This window comes from Zootoca vivipara, chromosome 15 (genome assembly GCF_965207765.1).
Source record: "Zootoca vivipara chromosome 15, rZooViv2.hap1.1, whole genome shotgun sequence".
In the NCBI taxonomy this organism is placed as follows: domain Eukaryota; kingdom Metazoa; phylum Chordata; class Lepidosauria; order Squamata; family Lacertidae; genus Zootoca; species Zootoca vivipara.
In genome coordinates, this window is record NC_142598.1 from 20,394,544 (window position 1) to 20,414,904 (window position 20,361).

Below are 20,361 nucleotides of genomic sequence, written 5' to 3' on the forward strand. Positions count from 1 at the left end.
AGTTGCAGATACTAACTAGCATGAAGTAATGATATAAACTAGAAAACTATTAGCTATTACCTTTATACTACTATGGAATGAAGAGTGAGTGCAAACAGTCTCATACTATGTTTGTGGCCCTGGCCCTACGTGTTTAGCTGTCAGATATTTAATGCCAAGAAGCAGTATTCCAACAAATGATAAATCCCCTATAATGAATGAGAAAGAGAAATTATTTCATTTCAGTGTACCTATCTGATTGGAGTAATGATCTGCAAGTTTATTTGCTGAAATACATCAAATAAGATGCAAGCACTTTGACAAATATACAGAAAAAAGGTAGGATCAACACAGAACAGTAATCTAGCTTAAATGGAGGGAAAGCTTATGACAACATACTCCCAAGAGGAACTTTCTTCTGCAGTTAAGTTACTTATGTCAATAAAATAGAGGGCGATAGGCGTAAGAAGGAAGTTAGTTTGTGCATTTTTCTTAAACTTCAAAATGTTAATACATGCCAGTTAAACACTACAACTAAAATTTACAAGTAAGCATGACAGGGAGATGAGTTTGTTAGTTACCTTTCCTCTTTGAATAGTCCAGAAGAAAACAATTACTATAGTTACAGCAGGCAAACTGGCTGTTGGACTGGCTGATAAAGGATTGATTAGTGCGTTGAAGTCCATCTGAAGTTGTGCTCAAAAGCTCATCATCCTCATTATGGCACAGTTTGGTCCATGAAGAGGCTTTACGCTGAGACAGACCTCAACTTATCACAAATTGTTGCTTTTCAAAAATTGCCAGGTGTACTACTACTGATCAAGGTCAGGCTGAGGAAGAGATGTTTATAGGAAGTAGTCTGGGGTACGCCGAGTAACATGAGGTTCTCCACGGCGAGGCGCTGGATCAAATTGAAGACTGTTAAAAGGAAAAGGCTGATTAAGTGCTTTGTTGCATTTTTATTAATTAAATCCCATACCTGCCCTCTCCCCACTCTCATTTCCACGAGTTCCATTCTTAAGCTATTTTATTGCAGGATGTCAAGCCAATAAAGATCATTCAGATTTGCCAAAACTGAAAATATTTCAGCCAAGGGTTTAGGATTTCAAGAGGACAATGTTTGTGCTTGCTTGACTACGGTAGACAATTACCCATATTTCACTAAATGGTATGCAAAATTGAATCAAAAAAAGGGAAATTGTATTTTTATTAACTGCAACAAAGGTTATCAATATTTCAGTCATCATTTACCATACTTCCACCCGCTATTAGGGTTTGAGCAGGAAAAGTTCCACTGAAATAAAAATGGACTCATTTAGCATTGTTTTAATCATGATTTAAAATTCTGTCCCTACACTGAAAGTGACTATTTTGTGGTGTAATTATCAAATTAATGTGTCCTGTTCCTTGATTAGACAAGGTAGCAATTTAACTTGAGTGATGTTAAAAACAAAATGCAGTATTCTTTAACATACTTTCAAAAAAACTTGTTTTAGCTATCATTTTCTGAACATTAAGGCCTAGTTTACACATCACACTAAGCCTTGGAATGTGAGTTTTCCTCCTCCCTGGCCTGTTACTGAACTAAGCCATAACTTCACATGTCACCCAAACCTGTGGTTTAGCTCTCTGCAGCTTGACCGCAAGCTGTAACCAAAGTTTGTCCTATGGGTTATGGCTTGTAGCTTGTCCAGGTGAGCTAATCCCAGAGCCCAGATTTTGACAACATGCTGAGCCAAGTTTTGTCCCGCTCAGTAAAGCAGAAAGACAACTCGAAAGGAGCAAAGTGGCTGCAATCTCCTCTCCGCGAATCCACACATTTGTGCTAAACCATAACTAGGCTTCCAGCATGATATGTAAACTAGGCCCATGAGATATTCTTTAGAGTTCAAACTGCCAAAGTGGTGTACTCTATAGAATTCACCAACACTTAACACAAGGCAGAGAATTTTACCCCTTGCAACCCCACCCCAATTGTTAAAACAAGCTAATGTTTCTTACAAGGAATATTTTAAAGTGTCATCTAGTTCCATGATAGCAGCCTGGTTCCCACAACGATAACAGTAATTGGGTGCACTGAAAATGGTGACCACATTCCGATCATGACACCAGTTGTAACCCTGCAGGGGGGGAAAGAAAATGCTTTCAGTGAAAAGTCTCAACCAATTTCTTCTTAAAAAGGTGTAACAAGATTAAAATACGTAAGGCCAATAACCCCATGACCCTTAGGAGGGAGATCCAGGGGTCATAAAGGTAAAGGTACCCCTGACAGTTAAGTCCAGTCACGGACGACTCTGGGGTTGCGGCACTCATCTCGCTCTATAGGCCGAGGGAGCTGGCGTTTGTCCACAGACAGCTTCCGGGTCATGTGGCCAGCATGACTAAGCTGCTTCTGGCGAATCAGAGCAGCGCACAGAAACGCCGTTTACCTTCCCGCTTGAGCGGTACCTATTTATCTACTTGCACTTTGACGTGCTTTCGAACTGCTAGGTGGGCAGGAGCTGGGACCGAACAACAGGAGCTCACCCCGTCGCGGGGATTCGAACCGCCGATCTACTGATCAGCAAGCCCTAGGCTCAGTGGTTTAGACCACAGCGCCACCCGTATCCCTTCCAGGGGTCATAGGAAGCATCTAATTCCCTTCTCTGGCAGCAGAAAGCAAGCTCTGATGCCCTTCCTCATTGCTGAAACTTCCACAACTCCCTGGTCAGGGGTGAAAAAGAGACATGCTGGGGATGGGCCAAAAGACTTTGATCTAATGCATTCCCAGCCCCCTGACAAGTCCAACACCAGGGACTAAACTACAGCCCAGGAGCTGAAAACTTTATTCCTTTCTATCTCCCTTGCATTACCGGTAGTCCCAATGGTAGGGCAATAGTTTAAATAAAAAGAAAAGGACGGAGTAGCATAAGACTGCTCCTTTGTCCTCCCTTTCACAGTGCTGGCACAAGCCCAGCAGGACCATCTTTGACTCTCCCTCCCCACCACCTTAGGAATTCACCCTACCTTGATTTATATATTTTCACTGGTACAAAACAAACTATTTCAGAGTCTGAGCAAACATGCTTTGCACTGTCTCAATGAATGTACTAATTATGTTCAAATGCAAACACCAATTTTTACATCTTTAAACATTCTCTATAATTCTTGTGGTGAATTACCAAACCCTATCCACTAGCAAATTGGAAAATGTAGGATGCTCACTTGAAATGCCCCCTTAAAATTAATTTAGTATAAACTGAAATCAGTCACAGAGACGTTAATACTACAGGATTAAGTGGCAAATAGGCAAATAAAGTTAATTGAACGATATATTTGTGACACATGTAAACATTTTTATTTACTCTGAATAGTGTCCTGATAATTCTTGATGAATACTATACTAATTTACACCTTGTAAGATACAGAACATTTTTGGTGCCTACTACATAGCACAAAAATTCAAGATGCTGAGACTATACAACCTTTCAAAAAAAGACATACTCTCATTTTTAAGCCTTAGGTGGCTAGATGCAACAGAGTAATTATACCTCCATTACAAGCTGATGAGCACGAGACACCAATGTAAGCCCATTGGCATGGTTAAATGTTTCAGAGATATCTTGACCAAATGTATAGCCAGCACCACGTGGAGAAATCCCCCAGCCACCACGATCATCTGGATCTGACCATAACAGATCACACATTGGGCCCTGTTCAAAGAAAATGGTACAATCCATTACATAAGGGGGGAAATATTGCAAAAGGTAATTTTAAAAGTGTTTAGCTCCTGGATCTCTTAAGTATATTGCATATTCTATCTAATAAAAACCTTTTACAGATAAATAGGAAAAGTTGTTTGTTGCAGTCTTCAGGAATTTGAAAATAACACCTAAGAAAGAAATGAAACCTCTTCAGAGAAAACAAGTGTGAAAATCAGAGAAGTGAACAGTATCAATAGGAAACCCCCCCACCCAACCCCCCCCCCCTGTAAAAGTGATGAGAAACTTAGCAGATGAGTTTGGCAATCAAATAGGTGTATGAAGTAAAAGCATCAAAACAAAATACATACATCCCAAGCCAAAAAGAAAAGTTAACACCAGCAACAAACACAGATGGAGCAGAAAAACTAAAAGCAGGAGGAAAAAAATATGACTATAAAAAAGCATACTAGGAAAAAACAGGAAAATATAATTGAACGTCACCAGTACTGTATGTGAACAATACCAAATAAAGCATGTGCGTGTATCTGGCAAAAGATCAAATTGAACAGAAAAGCCACACTGCTGTTTAGAGAAAATTGGTAAAGAAAAAGTGTAATTTCGAAAACTAGGTTAAAAGGACCAGAGGCAGTAAAGGCACTGAGAAAAGCTAATGCAATTCCCAAAAGGAAGAACGGAAACCAGATGACAGCAAAACAAAGAAGCAGAATCCAAAAGAACAGCTGAGGGATGCCAGATCCTGCAAGATCAGCTCTTGCATGCAAAGTACCTAGGCATAATTCCAGTTTCAAGCACACAAACGAAATGTTTTAGTTAAAGGGTCTACACCCTTACAATGTGAAAGTTATGCACAATTTCAGAACTGACTCATCTAGCAAACTTTGCATGACAACAGCACCAGTTTAAAATGTTCCTTTCATATATATATATATATAGCACTGTAGATGCACGTACTGTATGTGTCTCTTTTAAACTACATAGTCATTGTGGTGCAAACAGAAGGAGCCATGATCTACTTTGCAGCTCAAACAAAACAGAGCTACAAAAAGTTTATGCACTGATTATAGTAAAACATTCTAAACCAAGTGTGTGCGGTAAACTTTCAAAGCCAGGTTACAGGCATAATCTCAACTTTCTAAAGTAATTAACACCACAATTTTCAACTAATGTATGGACATACAAATTATTATTTACAAATGCCCAGAATAATTCAATTTATACAAGACAATAGCCCTATTCAGGCATCATTTCTGCCAAGGTCCCTGCATGACTCTGTCTACTCCCCCCACCCTCACTAAGGTCTGAATGAGCTTCTATCCTCACTTATTCAAGCACGTTTAGAATTCTCATTGAGATTTCCCTGCTTAACTTGGAAAAGCTGGGTGTGCCTGAGATGCTGGGGTCTGGACCAGTCCACATATCCTTGTTCTCCCTACATATGTTGGAATGCAGATGCTAAATCCTGATGCAAAGTGCTTATAGGAAAGGGGGTGCCAACTGCATAAACTTCTAGAGAAGACCTACAAATTCTCAACCTCCTCAAAAAGCTAGTCCTGCTCTTTTAAAGCATATTTCAGCTGCAGCAAAGTACTAGCCACTTTGTAAAGTTACAGGAGAGCAACTCCAGTTGCTACAGAACTGTTGTTATCTAAGTGCATTCTGTGTTGACTAAAATCCAGTGCAAATGAACGAGTCATGTATCACTGCCACGAGTGCACACAATAAACCATTTGGGAAACATCTGTGTTAAGAAGTATTGAAGATATGTGGTCCATGGCCTTCTCTGTGGTGGTGTCCTGACTATGAAATGCCTTCCTCCCGGAAACAAATCAGGCTCCAATGCTTTTGACATTCCAACACCAGGCTGGGCAAATATGAATATTACCCCACTGCTACATTTCACACTGTGAAATTTAATTTTCCATTTTTACCTGCTTTCATTTAATTAACTAGATGTCAACCACCCTGAGGTCTTTGAATTTAGGGAGAGCTGAAAAAATATTATTCGAACAAAGTATCTATACCACAAATTCAGGGCTTGATATACACCCAAGCTGTGCAGATGTTTTGTTCTTACAGACCCTATTATGGTAAACTATAAAGTAGAAGTTCTGGTCTGTTCATTTTCTAGTCATCCAATTGAATTCATACAAGTTTTAATCAACTGATTAAATTTACACATAACAAAAATAGTTCTGTAGAAGAAAAACACTTGGTTTTTAAGATTGATCAGAGCTTGCAAAATCTTAAAAGGCATTTCCACACACACACATGCAACAGGGAATGCCTCATACTGTATAATTCTATACATGTCTACTCAGATGTAAGGCCCACAAAGGTCAACAGAACTTTCTCAGGTACATAACTAGGACTGCATCCCATTTTTATAAATACTAGAATGAAAAATAATTCAAAAGGTTAAAGATCTGCAGACTAATTAAGGCAACCAACACGTTTTTTAATCAATTAACTGATCAACTGCATGTTGCAACCCTTTTATCTAGCTATTATATTTGCCTGATTCAGTTCAAAGATATGATACTATTTGTTGTTGTTTAGTCATTTAGCCATGTCCGACTCTTCGTGAGCCCCATGGACCATAGCACACCAGGCATGAATAGGGTATGATACCATACCCTATTCTATATTTAATGTATATATTTGCCATTCAATGTATGCTGTACTCTGAATTACAATGCATTTTTATTTATATTACCTCATGTGGAACTTCCTGCAGACGATCAAGAGCTCTAATATGATCCAGTGTATCTATAGATGGGGAAAGACCTCCATGGAGACAAAATATCTGAAGAAGAATAAGAACCAGAATAAATGTATTATGTGCACTTGCAAGAGGTTGTATTATTCGTTCTCTTGAGGTATTTGCTGATACCAATAACCAATTCTTATGCTACTGTCGCAACATGCACTTGACAATGAGCCTTGTGTGTTGCTTTCTTTCTCAGTTTTTGCACAAGGAGAGAACAGAAATTTCTACCGAAGATTTAAATCACCAGCTTGTGTGATTACCTAAAACAGGTTTTTCATTGGGCCACTTTAGACGCAACACTAAAACCATTGTTTAGGGTTACAATAATAAGCTCCAGTGAGCCTCAAACTCAAGGTTCCTCCCTCCCCCTTCCTCTTCAGCTGCCAGGAGTTTAGAAGTTTTGCTTCTGCTCTCAACGCAGCTTGCATTAAACCTGGACAAGCTATAATTAATCTTAACAATGGTTTGCTGATACAAGTCAACAAAAAGCCAGTTTATGAAGCTGACTTGATTCAATTAACTATGGTTAATAATAATCACAGTATATCAGCACCCACATGATCACCGTTAACCATAGTTTGTCAATAAACCCAAACAAGTTTCACAAAAGCAATCAATTTAGTAGCACAATGCTAAAAATGTGGCAAAATGCATTAACATCTAAGCCCGCATAATACAGAGCAAAGCGTAACAAAAACAATTTCCGCCTCTGTGAATATAGTTGATTTCATAGCATTTCAACAATCCCCTTCTATCTGCATCATCTAGAGGTGGGAAATAAAGAATATCAAGATCTTAGGACTTTTTAAATTGCTCCTTTGCTCTAGAGCAGGCGCCCCCAAACTTCGGCCCTCCAGATGTTTTGGACTACAATTCCCATCATCCCTGACCACTGGTCGTTAGCTAGGGATCATGGGAGTTGTAGGCCAAAACATCTGGAGGGCCGCAGTTTGGGGGTGCCTGTTCTAGAGTGAAGGGTCACTTCAACCAATAAAACTTTTGTTACATAAGCACTTCTATACTCAAGCCAAACTCATTTTAAATTCCAATTTAAACAGCACCAGAAAGCGATCAATTTTTTGCACAGTGAAAAGTTCTGTAGCTCACTTAATGGCTAATCTTTTTTTTTTTGTTCTAGGTCAACAAAAAGTATCAACATTTCTTAAACTAGAGTTTCTGAACTCCATACACAAGTATGTTTCACACTTCACAGTATTATCTGTAAAATGCAAACAATATGTATTTTACACCGAACAATTCAAATTAAGGACATGAAATTTAAGTCATTAGTATAGGGCAGTACTATTACCACCAAATATGAAGGCAAACCCACATATGGGATGGAATGCTGGGCTGTCACGATTTCCCTTTCCCCTCCACACATCTGCATCATTCTTGGTGGTGGTTTTGAGGTTTACTGAAGCCAAGCTTTTTTATGAGTATCACTAAAATAATAGTATCATACCTGCCCATCAACTAGAGCTGTAAGTGGAAGATAGTCAAACAGATCTGTGAAATACTTCCAAACATTGGCATTTCCGTATTTCCGTAGACATTCATCATAGAAGCCATATACTTGTGTAATTTGCCTGCTTTCATGATTGCCTCTCAGAATTGTAATGCGTTCTGGGTAGCGCACCTAGCCATAAAGAACAAACACATGTTGTAATGATCCATCAGCTGGTATCACCATTATACTCCAGGTGGCATGGAGCTTATCTCATTGCAAAATGTTTACTAAGCATATTTTAATCTAAAACCACAGGAGTCAGAACCTTACCTTTAATGCCACAAGAAGACTCACAGTTTCCACTGAGTAGTAGCCTCTGTCAACATAATCTCCCATGAAGAGATAGTTTGTGTCTGGTGATTTCCCGCCAATTCTAAAGAGCTCCATAAGGTCATGAAATTGACCATGGACATCCCCACAAACTGTAACAGGACAACGTACTTCCTGAACATTTGATTCTTTTGTAAGTATCTCTTTAGCCTAATATGAGAAAAAACAACCAATCAGATTTGAAACCAAAATATATTCAGTTTTCTCATGCAAATGTAAAGAAAAACTGCTGCAACAGAAGATCTAGTGTCTGTCGATCATCTTCATATGATCTACGTTCAAACCCCTGTTCAATCAGCTATGAATTCATCACATTGTTCTCAACAAGTTACACACACCCAACCTCACTTTCTCATCTGTAAACTGGAATTAGGGCAACCTATGCCTTAAGATTTTTATGGGGTCAACCCACACTAAATCAAAATTAGGAGAAATATAGCAGCTGACAGCAACAAAGTGCAGGCAGGTCCATTACGGTGATGAGGCACCACCACATCAACCTCAAGTCTGCCGCTACCTGCCTGCCTTCTACTTACAACCAGTCCAGGGACTGGCCCCAGCTGCCAATGTCCTCCTTAATCTCAGTGTTGCCCTTGTTGAACTCAATAGGAAGGAGGATGGGGGCAAAATTAGAATTAATTGGCTCTGCCTGTAACTGGCTATGGCGCCACCCTATTGTTTGCCTCCCTGAAGTCTGCCCTACAAGTTCCAATGGGCACCAGTCACAACTCGCATAACGTTTAGGAATTTCCCAGGTGTTCAGGAACTACCTATTATCTCCTGTTTGCAAGAATAACCAACCAAACCCAAAACTCCTACCCAACCCCCATTTAAAACAAATGCAAGGCCCTACAATGTTCAAAAAGCACTTGCTTGACACTTTAGGATGTGTTTATCAACGCCAATAAAAATTGTATTGCTAAGCAAAATCAATATTCTTAAAACTATCATCCTGGGTGCACTCCACTTCCAGACCTATCATTACTGCAAGCAGCAAACATTATTAAGAAGTTTCCGTGATCTACTTTGGATTATATAATATTAATCTCATTTCAATTCCATAAATCATGCAAATCCTTCATTTTTGTATAAATTTTAGTGGTAAATATGCTAGAAATGTGGACTTCAGGAAGCCATTTCTTCAATGTTTTTGCACTAATTTATGCATATTTCTGATTACAGAAACCTATTCAGCCCTGCAATTTTAAAAATTCTGATTTCAAAAGACATACCAATAAACTAAGATATGATAAAACTCAAGAAATAAGCACACTGTGGCTCCTTGTTAGCTGTAACTACACAGCTTTCAAAGTCACACTCCTGATGGCTGGGCAACTACGTCTATAATGCCAAGTGTAATGGATGCTGAATGTTTAGTTTAAAAGTGGGGGTAGTTCTGTTTCCAATAATACAGAGCACTGCAATCATTACATTATTGTAATATGTGGAAAGCATGTACAGCTGTTTTCCTAACAAAAAGAAAAATGGAGACATTATTTGTACTGTTTAGGCTGCAATCCTATACACACCTACCTGGGAGTAATTCCCATTGAGCAGGTAAGTATAAGATCACACTGTTAACTCTATATTATCATTGGCTAGCTTGAGCCATGAAATAGTATTCAAGAAGCCTTCTGTGAGGGAAGCGGCCCAAAACTTCTGAAAGAAGTCAAATTCAATCAGGCTTCTTTGTATTCAACCTTGTGAGGGGAAGGAAAAGCAAGTAACCTACTGGTAGTTCAGACAAAGAAACTAGAATGTTCCAAAATTTTCTGGATCAAGGTGTGCAAAACAGTGTGGAAAACCCCATCGCTGGAGGTAGAGGAATATACAGAACTGTGTCACAAAGCCATTTTTCTTCTTCAAAGTGACAAAGCACTTTAACAAAGTAGTGCTATTTGGGCTCTAAAAAATGTATGATACATACATTCAAAATGTAGTGACCACACAAGCAATGCATCATCCACTGACTACTTGGGGTGATACAGTACTGTGGCTCATACCTGGATTATAACAGAACCCGCTGTTGTGGATGCGTACTCTGTGGGTCAGTGTGTAAGTGATGAGTGGCAATAGCAAGCTCTTACTGCAGGAAATCCGGTGCTGAGAGCATCGTGGTTTTTTTGTTGTTGGAAAAAACAATACAGTTGCGGTCATCTGTCTGTGGCCCCCACCCTTCACAACACTTCCATCTCCCGAGTGCATGGGGAAGAGTGAATTGCAAACGGAGAATTACCTACAATTCTAAAGTGCCCTTTGGCTAGGAGCACAGCAAGATTTCAAACCAGGCCCCAGGCACCAAGATCTTAACAGTGCTAAGAATGATGAGGATGGAGAGAAATTCGCAGGGAGCAGAGACAACCACAGTCCAAGAAAGGCAAAGCCTAGGTTTAAAGTATGACATTGACACACTCCACCGGTTTCATTCGTCGACTGTCAGCTTTGCTTTTAATCTAAATGCTATATGCAAATGTCTTTTTTGGGGGAGGGTACTTTTACACAGCCGTAGGCAGCCCTTTCAAGAGAACTCTGAGCCTTCTCAAAACTGTCTCCTTGGTTTCTCAGGACCCGTTTTACTGGGAAAGGGAAAGTCAAAACGTTTTTCCCGAGTCATTTTCTTCTCTCCCCCCCCCGTCCTCCTCTTAGATCCATGTACGGTTTTTATTTCGGTAGGATCCGGCCCCCGCCCCCCCGTCTTACCCCACCCAACGTTACGCACCTTCTCACAGAGGCTCCGCACTTGGCTCTCGCTCAGCTGCTTGCACTCGTTGAGCTGCTCTATCCATTGGTCCAGCTCCTTGGTGAAGCTCTTGTCCTCCATTCTGGCCAGCCGCCCGCTCAGTTGTGGGAGAAGGGAGCTGCGCCGGGCGGCGTGGCCAGGGCGGCGTGTTCCAGGCTGGACCGGCCCAAAGGGAAGGAAGGAAGGAAAAAGGAAGGGGGGAAAAAACACAAGCCAACGGTACCGAGGGGGGCAGAGAGAGAGGGGGAGGGGAGGGGGAGGCCCGGAACAACGGTCACAAGCCCAACGGCCCGCCTAGAGAGCGCGCGCGCGACACAGGCCCAAGCCTCACCCTCAAGTCCCTCACCCCCCTCTCTCCCTCCGGCACCGTGTAATGGCGGCGGCGCTGCGCACTTCCGCCCACGCCTCACGTCTAGCCACTTCCGGCGAAACGGGCCGACCGCAGCGCCACCTATCGCCCGGAGGGCAGAGCTTGCCCTCTTACCTCGCCCATCCCAGCCTCACCTCTGCTCCGTTCGCGAATTAAAGAGGAAAAGGGATGGAAACCTGAAGGCAGGGGCGGATCTACCATGAAACCAATGAAGCTTAAGCTTCACGGCCCCTAATCCCCGAGGAGCCCCAGAGGCGGCTTTAGTGCACTTTTTTCTGTCTTTGGGAGGTGGCGGTGGGGTCTGGTAGACCTAATTCGAGTCACACAAACACAACTCCAATTGGAGCACAGATGTTGTGAAGGTGGAGTGTGGCAGTACAGCAATTTTAAGCAACATCTGAATGTGGGTTTCAAACAAACAAACAAACTGGTGATCTGACATGGAAGCTCACTTCGTCATGGGGATTCGAACCGCTGACCTTCCAATCGGCAAGCCCTAGGCAATCTGATTTAGACCACAGCATCACCCATGTCCCAGCCCACACCAAAGTTAGGCCCATGCAAATGCAAGCCTGCACATATCCCAGAAAAGGTGCAATCACTGCAGAAGATTGTTTGCTTGCTTGTTTTGTTTAATTTATATACCAACCTTCATCAAAAGATCTCAGGGCGGTTCACAGAATTAAACATCAGGTCCCACAGGGCCAATGCCAACAGCTATCTAATGTCATGCCCCAAGCCATGAATACAGGCTGCAGTCTACTGGACTTGAAAAAATACTTTCTGTGGAATTAGCACAGTCTCAGGATGAGATTTTAACAGCCTAAGTTTGGCTTTCTATTACAGTGCTGAGTGCAGTTAACCTCTTTTCCACACATATATGGCTACATTTTTCCTGAGGAATGCAGAGATGAACCCATGTCTCTTCTGGCGGTTCCCTCGCTGCAAGAAGCCAAGTTATAGGGAACCAGGCAGAGGGCCTTCTCGGTAGTGGCACCCACCCTGTGGAATGCCCTCCCACCGGATGTCAGAGAAAAACAACTACCAGACTTTTAGAAGACATCTGAAGGCAGCCCTGTTTAGGGAAGCTTTTAATGTTTGATAGACTATTGTATTTTAATATTTTGTTGGAAGCCGCCCAAAGTGGCTGGGGAAACCCAGCCAGATGGGTGGGGTATAAATAATTATTATTATTCCAAAAAGTGCAGAGGAACTGCAGCAAGTCCAGTGTTTCTCCAAAAATAAGTCATAGCCATAAAATAAGCCGTAGCAGGATTTTTAAGCATTCAAGGAATATAAGCCATACCCTGAAAATAACGACATAGTGATAAGCGCAGCAGCAATGCCAGCAGCGGCAGGAAGAGGAAAAAAATAAGACATCCCCTGGAAATAAGCCATAGTGGTGGTGTTTTTTGAGGAAAAATAAATAAGATGGTGTCCTTATCTTATTTGGGTTAATGTTATGACACAGCTACATATATTGCTACACAGCTGTTCATCGAAGTCCATGCTCACCAAAAAACGTGTCTACTACAGTAAGGAACTTATCTAGAGAAATTGTAACTCTGCTCACCCATTTTACCTGCTGTTTTCACACAAGGACTGTGTCATCGTCGAAGTTCAGTGTGTGTATAAGAGTGCATTGTGAAATCACTTTGAGATGCTTCAAAGGAACAGAATCACAAATGAAATATCCCACTGAAATAAAATGTGACTTGGGTCTAAATATTTCTATTATGCTTTACTAATTTCACCTGTACCACAATTTAGATTGTGTAAAACGGTGCAGAATTGTGTTCCAAATAAACTGCCCAGTATTAAGTTATAAAGATTCTGAAAGATTCAGATTCGGCAAGGGAACAGCCTTTAAGTTATCAATATCAAATTTAAGTAAGTATATTAATCAAGTAAAAAAAGAACAAAAAATTTCTATGCAAATGATTCAACCAAGAATAGAAAGAGGACTACTTTCAGGCAGCTGAAAATAAAGAAAAACAGGATTTATATCTTTAACCATTGTAATGAATGTATTGGCCTTTGTTCCATATGTAACGTCACAATCCTTTGCTCTGCTGTAAAGTGCAGCTACATCTATAATTACTTGCATAACATCCAAAGGGCAGATTCAGCAGTTATGACTTCACAGTACTGGCAATAAATAGCATGTGGGGCATCTATGGGTGTTTCATTTCTGGATGGTATGTTTACTATAACAGCACAAGTTTCTGCTTGAATTATAGATACATGAACCAGTACAGGACCAGTCTGTTAACTTTCAAATGAAGTTTATTTCCTTCAGGGCTTTTTTTAAAAAAATTCTTAAACCACTCTCCTAGGATACATTAGTCCAAGGTCTAGTTCAGGTCTGTTTTTAAAGGAATGAAACCTTTAACGATATACAAAAAGGTATTTTAAGCATCTGACTCATGTAAAATGTATCATGTTGATTTTGCTAGATTTTTACTAGACACATACTAAGGGGCAACTAAATATCACTTTAAAAAAAAAAAAAGCCCGCTCATTTTAAAATTTGATTTAGTTCCTACTGTAGAGCCACATAATCTTCTGAGCCATTATTGGAAGGATACGGAAAAGCAACTTGTGCCCAAGGCTGGTTTTCTGTATACCACAATGGCTGTTGCCAATTGCTATATGGAAAGGCCATAGCAGAACTGACATAACCATACATTGGATAGGTTTGGGCTAAGTTAAACCTTTGTGATTCTCCAACACTGAAATGACTCAAAGTCTGTGAACAAAACATACTAGACTCTGTGTTATACACCATGCTTGTAGTTGTGGACATGCCAGGTGTCAGCGGATGCATTTCACAGGAATTTAATTCCTGGTATGTCTGAGTTACTGAGTGAGTATTGCAATGATTTTGATATAAGTACCAAGAGTAATAAGGATAAACTGCACCATAAATATGCACAGGAGAACTCTGCAACTGAGAGGTTTCCTCAGTCTCTTCATTTTGATTTAAAGGTGAAAATTTGGTTTTGTTATTTTCGCTGTATGATGGTTCCATCTGCAAATGCTCCAATTCCGTGGCTTTATTTAGTTCTGTCATCACTGTGGAATCTAAATTATATGTGGTTGTGCAGTTGGGGGTCGCATTTTTTTCCTGTCCACATTTCCCTTCATTTCGATCAGATTTTAGAGGTGAACTCAAAGCTGTGCTACATTCAGGCATTAAATGTGAAGCATTTCCCAGGACATCTGATTTTAAGTTATGGTGCTCATTTAGCATACCCAACACAGAATTAGCAGCATCTCTAGTGGGAGAGTTTTCAGGAGATTGTTGTAATAACTCAACTGTCACTGAAGGTAAAGAAAGACTTTCACCTCCCTCATTGTGGGATGCAATATATTCTTGGTCATGGTCTTTTGCATTCCAGCTGCTCTCGTTGAAATCTTTTAGATCTGCTAGATTCTGCTGACCAACTAATGTGTTTGAAAAAAGGAACTTTGTTTCTGAGACCTTTGGTGAAGACTGAATGCTTTCAAAGGGATAAGCAGCTTTCAAATCTTTTAACTGTGAAGGTGAGATCGGTGCTGTCTCTCTCAAACTGCCAGGTTTTTTATTCCACATATTGTCTGTTGAAATGCTTAACTGTAGTTCTTTGTCTTTAGGGAAATTATATTTTCCACTCACTCTGCAAAACAAAAACCAAACTTTTTTTTTTAGTTAGTGATTTTTGAAACACGAGAATATCAATGGTCTATTAGAATTTGGACCTGATCTGCATTTACTCTAAGATGCACAAAAACATAAATTGTTTATGTATTTATTTCTAAACATTTGCTTGGTTCCTATTTTTATAATCTTGTAATATATTTTGTTTCAATACAGTACTAACACTTCAAGGTGGAAACATTGCATCACTATTCTCCAGCTGCCTTAAGTGTGAATAATGGAAAAGAAAAGGTGTGAATAATGGAAAAGTGTGGGTAGCTAATCTTACTAGATTCATCAAATGATCTGGGCATGGGTTATCATAATAAAAAAATTATTAGCTTGAAGAAAATGTGAGAAAAGCCAGCTGGCTCAGACCAATGGCCAATCTAGTCTAGCATCCTATACACACAGTGGCCAATTAGACATCTGTGGGAAACCAGCAAGTAGGATTTGAGCATAAAAGCACTCTCCCCTCCTGTGGTCTCCAGCAACTGGTATTCAGAAGGATTGCTGCCTCCAACTGTGGAGGCAAAGTTCTCATAGCTAGTGCCTTTTATAGTACTCTTCTCCATGAATCTGTCTGATTCTCTTTTAAAGCCAAACAAGCTGGTTTGCCTCCTGTGGGAGTGAACATACTACATCAGGCATCCCCAAACTTCGGCCCTCCAGATGTTTTGGACTACAATTCCCATCATCCCTGACCACTGGTCCTGTTAGCTAGGGATCATGGGAGTTGTAGACCAAAACATCTGGAGGGCCACAGTTTGGGGGTGCCTGTACGACATATGGAATAAATTTCTTTGATCTGTCCTGAATTTTCAAACACAGAGCTTCATTAGAAATCCATGAATTCTAGTGTTGTGTACAAGAGAGAAAAACTTTTCTCTATCCAATTTCTCCATGCGGTAATTTTAAAAACTTCCATCATGTCACCTCTTGCTCCCCTTTTCTCAAACTAAAAAGCCCCAAATACTGCAGCCTTTCTTCATAAGGGAGTTGCTCCACCCCTTTGGTAATTTGGGTTGCACTTTTTTGAACCTTCCCCAACTCTACAATATGCTTTTTGAGCAGTACAGTACACCAGAACAGTACACAGTACTTCAAAAGTGGTCAACCATAGATTTGTACAATCACATTATATTATACCATATCATAATCACATTATCATCAGTTTTAATTCCTTTCTTAATGATCCTTATCATATAATTTAACTTTTCCACTGCTGCTACATACTGGGTCAACCTCAAGTTCTTGTTCCTGAATTGTCACTACCAATGTAAATGTGAAATAAAGGGTGTGCCCCCTCAACATCTACCGCTTTACAATTGTTTACATTCAATTGCATTTGCAATTTTACTGACCTTTCACTCAGTTGGAGGGGTCTTCTTGGAGCTCTTCACAGTCTCTTTTTGTTTTAATGACCCTGAACAATTTACGCAAGGTGTATGCGAGAGAGAAACCTATTGGCCTATGTGTGCAGAATATTAAAATGTTATGTCCATTGCCCAAATGGGCAACCTTAATCCCTCAAAGGGTGTAGGGGATGCCTACCTCCAAATAAGGGGAAAGCTTTAAAAGGCATTTAATAGATGGAATTTATAGAACTAAAAAGCAAAAACAAGACAGGCTGAAGACCTCTCAAAAGTATGTTTCATCAACTTTAGATTTCGTGAAGATCTAATACTAGATCTAATACTGTTCAGCAGACCTTCCCACAGGCAACACAAGTTTCTTCCATACAAGAGCACACAAATCATGTAATAGGAGAAAAGAAACAAAAATGTGAATGTTTTGCTTAAAATTTGTTCAAGAATGAAATTTCTTTCAAGAAAAACACATGAATCCTCAGAGATAAATAATGTTTTATCAGGTTACGTTTTATGAAGAGATTACTTTTAAAGTACAAGGGAGGCTGTTCCTTGACCAGATCTATCTAATGATATTCAAATGAACCACTTGTATAAACGTGGATAACGGAGTTTATTTTAACCAAGGTCTACAAGGAATTTCACATGAAAGGCTACTTCGGCAGCTGGTTAAAAAAACATGGCACACCAAAAAAGCAGGGAGAAATCAACCCATTTGTTCTATCAATGCTTTTTACTGTGCAATGGAACTTTCTTTTCTCTCAGTGTGTATCCTCTAAATCTGTTCTGGCATTTCCCTCAACCCTTTGAAACAAATCACAGGGTTCAAGTGGGGAGACAGTACGTACATGTACTGTCTGTCTGTAAGGCATGCATTAATTGGCTTACCAATGCCTGGAAGTCACATTAGCAACACAACTATTTTTTGTGAATTGCCAGTTAATAATTACTATACTCACCTGCATTTCATGTCCACCTCTCTGTTTACATTCTGTTCTAAATGTGTATCAAATAACATTAATTAGAAGTCTTTTTAGATATGTGCACATTATATGCCAAATACTGTCTTTTCTCCTTTACCTAGAATCAGCCATTACAGTACCCTGCCACAGTAGGAGAGATGAGAAGCAGGGACTTTCCCTCACCTCTGAAAGACCTGTCCCTGAACTGTTTCCATCCCAGCTGCTTTTTATTTTTAAAAAAGTACTATTTAACTTTAAGGGGCAGTATCTGAGTTTGCTTCCCTTCACCGCCTCCTCCTACCTATCCAGTTTTCCTTTTGTAGTTGGTCTTTTAGATTTTAAGCCTGGGGACAAGAATTGTCTTATTTTAATTGTTTCTATGTAAGCCATCCTGGTTGCCTTTCTGGTGGCGTTTTGTTTTTTAAAATCATTTTAAAATCCTATGCCCTTTTAAAATGTGAGGGGTTTTGGGGGGGAATGGGTGCTTATTGGGTTGTTGCTTTTATTTTGATTATATTTTTTGTGGTTTTATATTCTGGTTTTGTTCTGTGAACAGCCCTGAGATCTTCGGATATAGGGCGGTTTATAAATTCAATAAATACGTAATTTTTTATTGGGTTTTCAAAATACAAGTACAAACCAAAACAGAATAAAATAATAAAATAATCTAAATATAACTCATAAAAATAAGGTAGACAGATGGAATTAAACAATCCAGCAAAATAATCGAAAGGATAATGTCCAGAGTTCCATATATTGATTGATGCCTTAGAAAGCTGTTGTTGCAAGTGGTGATTACAAACATATGCGATATAGTTCCACCTGATAGCATGAAAGGCCTGGGAGCCTTTCTGGTTGAACAGTGCGATAGAAATCCTCTAAATAAAGTTCTAACACTGAGAAGGGCCTGATCCACAAAATTTGTATAAAAAGTTATGGAAGTAACATGTTTCAAAAAAGTCCACTAGGCACTGTTACTGTTTTACTATTTATACCTTAAAATCCTGCAAGTTTCTTCTTCGTTTATCTTTTCTTTGGTTGTCTTCAATGAATCAGCAATCTAGTAAGTTAAAACAAACTGATGTAAGTATATTATGCACAATAATTCTTTTAACACTTTTCTGTAAGTTCTATAAAATGTAAAAACAATGGGAAAGCCTTTTGTGCTGTTGGACAGGACAAGATGTTAGATTAGATCATGAGACTCTGTTCCCATCATTCCTGACCACTGGGCCCTGCTAGTTAGGGATGACAGGAGTTGTAGTCCAAAAACAGCTGGAGATGCAATTTTGGGAAACCCTGTTTTATCGATGTTACAAATCACTTTGAGGGTTGTTTTCTTCTTTCTACAAACAGTGTATTATTTTTATGAAACAAAGAAATGATTATATTCTCTATTTCAATTCTGCAAACAAAACTTCTTAACTGATGTAAATTTCCTTGCTAATTCCAGGTGTGCATACATTTCCCTTCTTAGTCTTGCACATACACTATATAAATTAAGTAAAGTTTACAACTCCCTTCCCCCCACCTTATACTGTATACAATATCAATGTCTCACATTGAATAGAACTGATCCGTAAAAATGACTTTATGATCTGAAAATAGAGATGCATGTTCTTTTGTAAACCAATAAAATCTTTAATAAAAGGGGGAGGAAAAACATCTCCCTTCTTAGTAGTATCTTCAGATACAAACATTTAATTGTATATGAATCATACAATTAAAGGCAGGATTATTATTATTATTATTTGGGGGGGACCTCTCCAAACCTCCATAACTGCAATAATATGTGGGCTAGTTTGTAACACCAGATTATTTTCTTTTTTTCTTATTTTCTTTTACAAAACCATAATAATGTTCCTTATGGTGGCCTTACACAACATTGCTCCAATGCTCACTATCCAGGTGAGCCTAGACCAAAACTCATTCACTATGTGATTACTTTTAGACAGATTCAAACTCAATGTTTACAAAGGTTTGAGCTTTTTGAGACTGTTCTATTTAAACCCTCACAAAGATTTGTAATGCACTCAGAAAGATACAAAGGATGATTTGCATCACTCCAGGGGTCTAATAATATACCTTGGATTGGGCAGAACATGGATAGCAGGCAGGCAGTAGAGGGCACTTTTGATACCTTAGCACAGGGGTCCCCAGACTTACCCGCCTTTGGGCCGGTGCCCGCCGCGCCGATCGCGCGGCGGGCTGGAGGGCGGGGGGAGGGCGCGCGCAGTGGGCCGGAGGGTGGGGGAGGGCGCGCCAGTGCACATGCACACACCCATTTACTGGCGCGGTGGCGCGCTTCCAGGCCGAAAAAATCGCCGAAAATTGTTTGTGCGCATGCGTATGGGCCTCCCCCGACCCGGAAGTGCATTGGAAATGACCTCTTCTGGGTCGGGAGAGGCCCATACGCAGGCGCAGAAACGATTTTCGGCGATTTTTTTCAGATCTGGAATGGCGCCGCTGCGCAGCGCACCGCAAGAGCGGGCGGCGGAGCGGGCCGGATTGGGAGACCAATTGGGCCACATCTGGCCCGCGGGCCGTAGTCTGGGGACCCCTGCCTTAGCATAACATCTTTTCTCATGAGGAATGAGATTGGTCACCACTGCAGTAGTCCTAGTCCTTTGTGGGGAAAATTAATCCTGCAGGGCTGAGGATTGTTTGCCACTTCCTACATCCTCTCCATGCCCCAACAAGGAGTTTTGGTGTTGGGAAGTGGGGAAGGCTGGGACAGCCCTGCTCCCATCAATCCTACATTTTTGGAAAGCTCTGATTGAATATTTGCAACATCCCTATTTGCAAGATTTGGTAATTTAATGTGCCCTTAATGTTCCTGGAATGCCACTAATACTACCCATCTTCCCATAAAAAGCTTAGTTAAGACATAACCAGCCACTAGACGCCACAATACAACTTCCAGTATCAGAGGCAGAGTTTAGAAGCAATA

General features: G+C 40.2%; 2 protein-coding genes across 3 annotated transcripts in view; both read right to left on the reverse strand.

Annotated features, from left to right (window-relative positions):
- Positions 1–238: 238 nt before the first annotated feature.
- On the reverse strand, positions 239–11,374 carry PPP2CB (protein phosphatase 2 catalytic subunit beta). Its single transcript, XM_035140702.3, has 7 exons — positions 11,010–11,374; positions 8,231–8,440; positions 7,916–8,089; positions 6,397–6,486; positions 3,510–3,671; positions 1,981–2,099; positions 239–897 (listed from the first exon to the last, which is right to left on the reverse strand). Exons 1-7 carry the CDS (start codon positions 11,109–11,111, stop codon positions 825–827), a joined length of 930 nt encoding a protein of 309 aa, XP_034996593.1. The 5' UTR covers positions 11,112–11,374; the 3' UTR covers positions 239–824.
- Positions 11,375–13,411: 2,037 nt separating this feature from the next.
- Positions 13,412–20,361, reverse strand: part of TEX15 (testis expressed 15, meiosis and synapsis associated) — a 33,122-nt gene continuing 26,172 nt past the window's right edge. For both annotated transcript variants that reach the window (XM_088659053.1, XM_088659052.1), the window contains 2 exons: positions 18,407–18,471; positions 13,412–15,059 (listed from right to left, as the gene is read on the reverse strand). In XM_088659053.1, the coding sequence (XP_088515179.1) occupies positions 13,943–15,059; positions 18,407–18,471 (1,182 nt within the window). In that variant the 3' untranslated portion in view covers positions 13,412–13,942. The remainder of the gene's footprint in view (positions 15,060–18,406; positions 18,472–20,361) is intronic.

What these genes read in the sequence shown, in the direction of transcription:
- PPP2CB (XM_035140702.3), bottom strand. Translation starts at nt 11,111, where the DNA reads ATGGAGGACAAGAGCTTCACCAAGGAGCTGGACCAATGGATAGAGCAG. An exon ending in CAGCTCTAGTTGATGGGCAG is followed by an intron (nt 6,487 to 7,915) that starts GTATGATACTAT and finishes ATTCTTCTTCAG; the next exon opens with ATATTTTGTCTCCATGGAGG. An exon ending in GACACTTTAAAATATTCCTT is followed by an intron (nt 898 to 1,980) that starts GTAAGAAACATT and finishes TCCTTTTAACAG; the next exon opens with TCTTCAATTTGATCCAGCGC.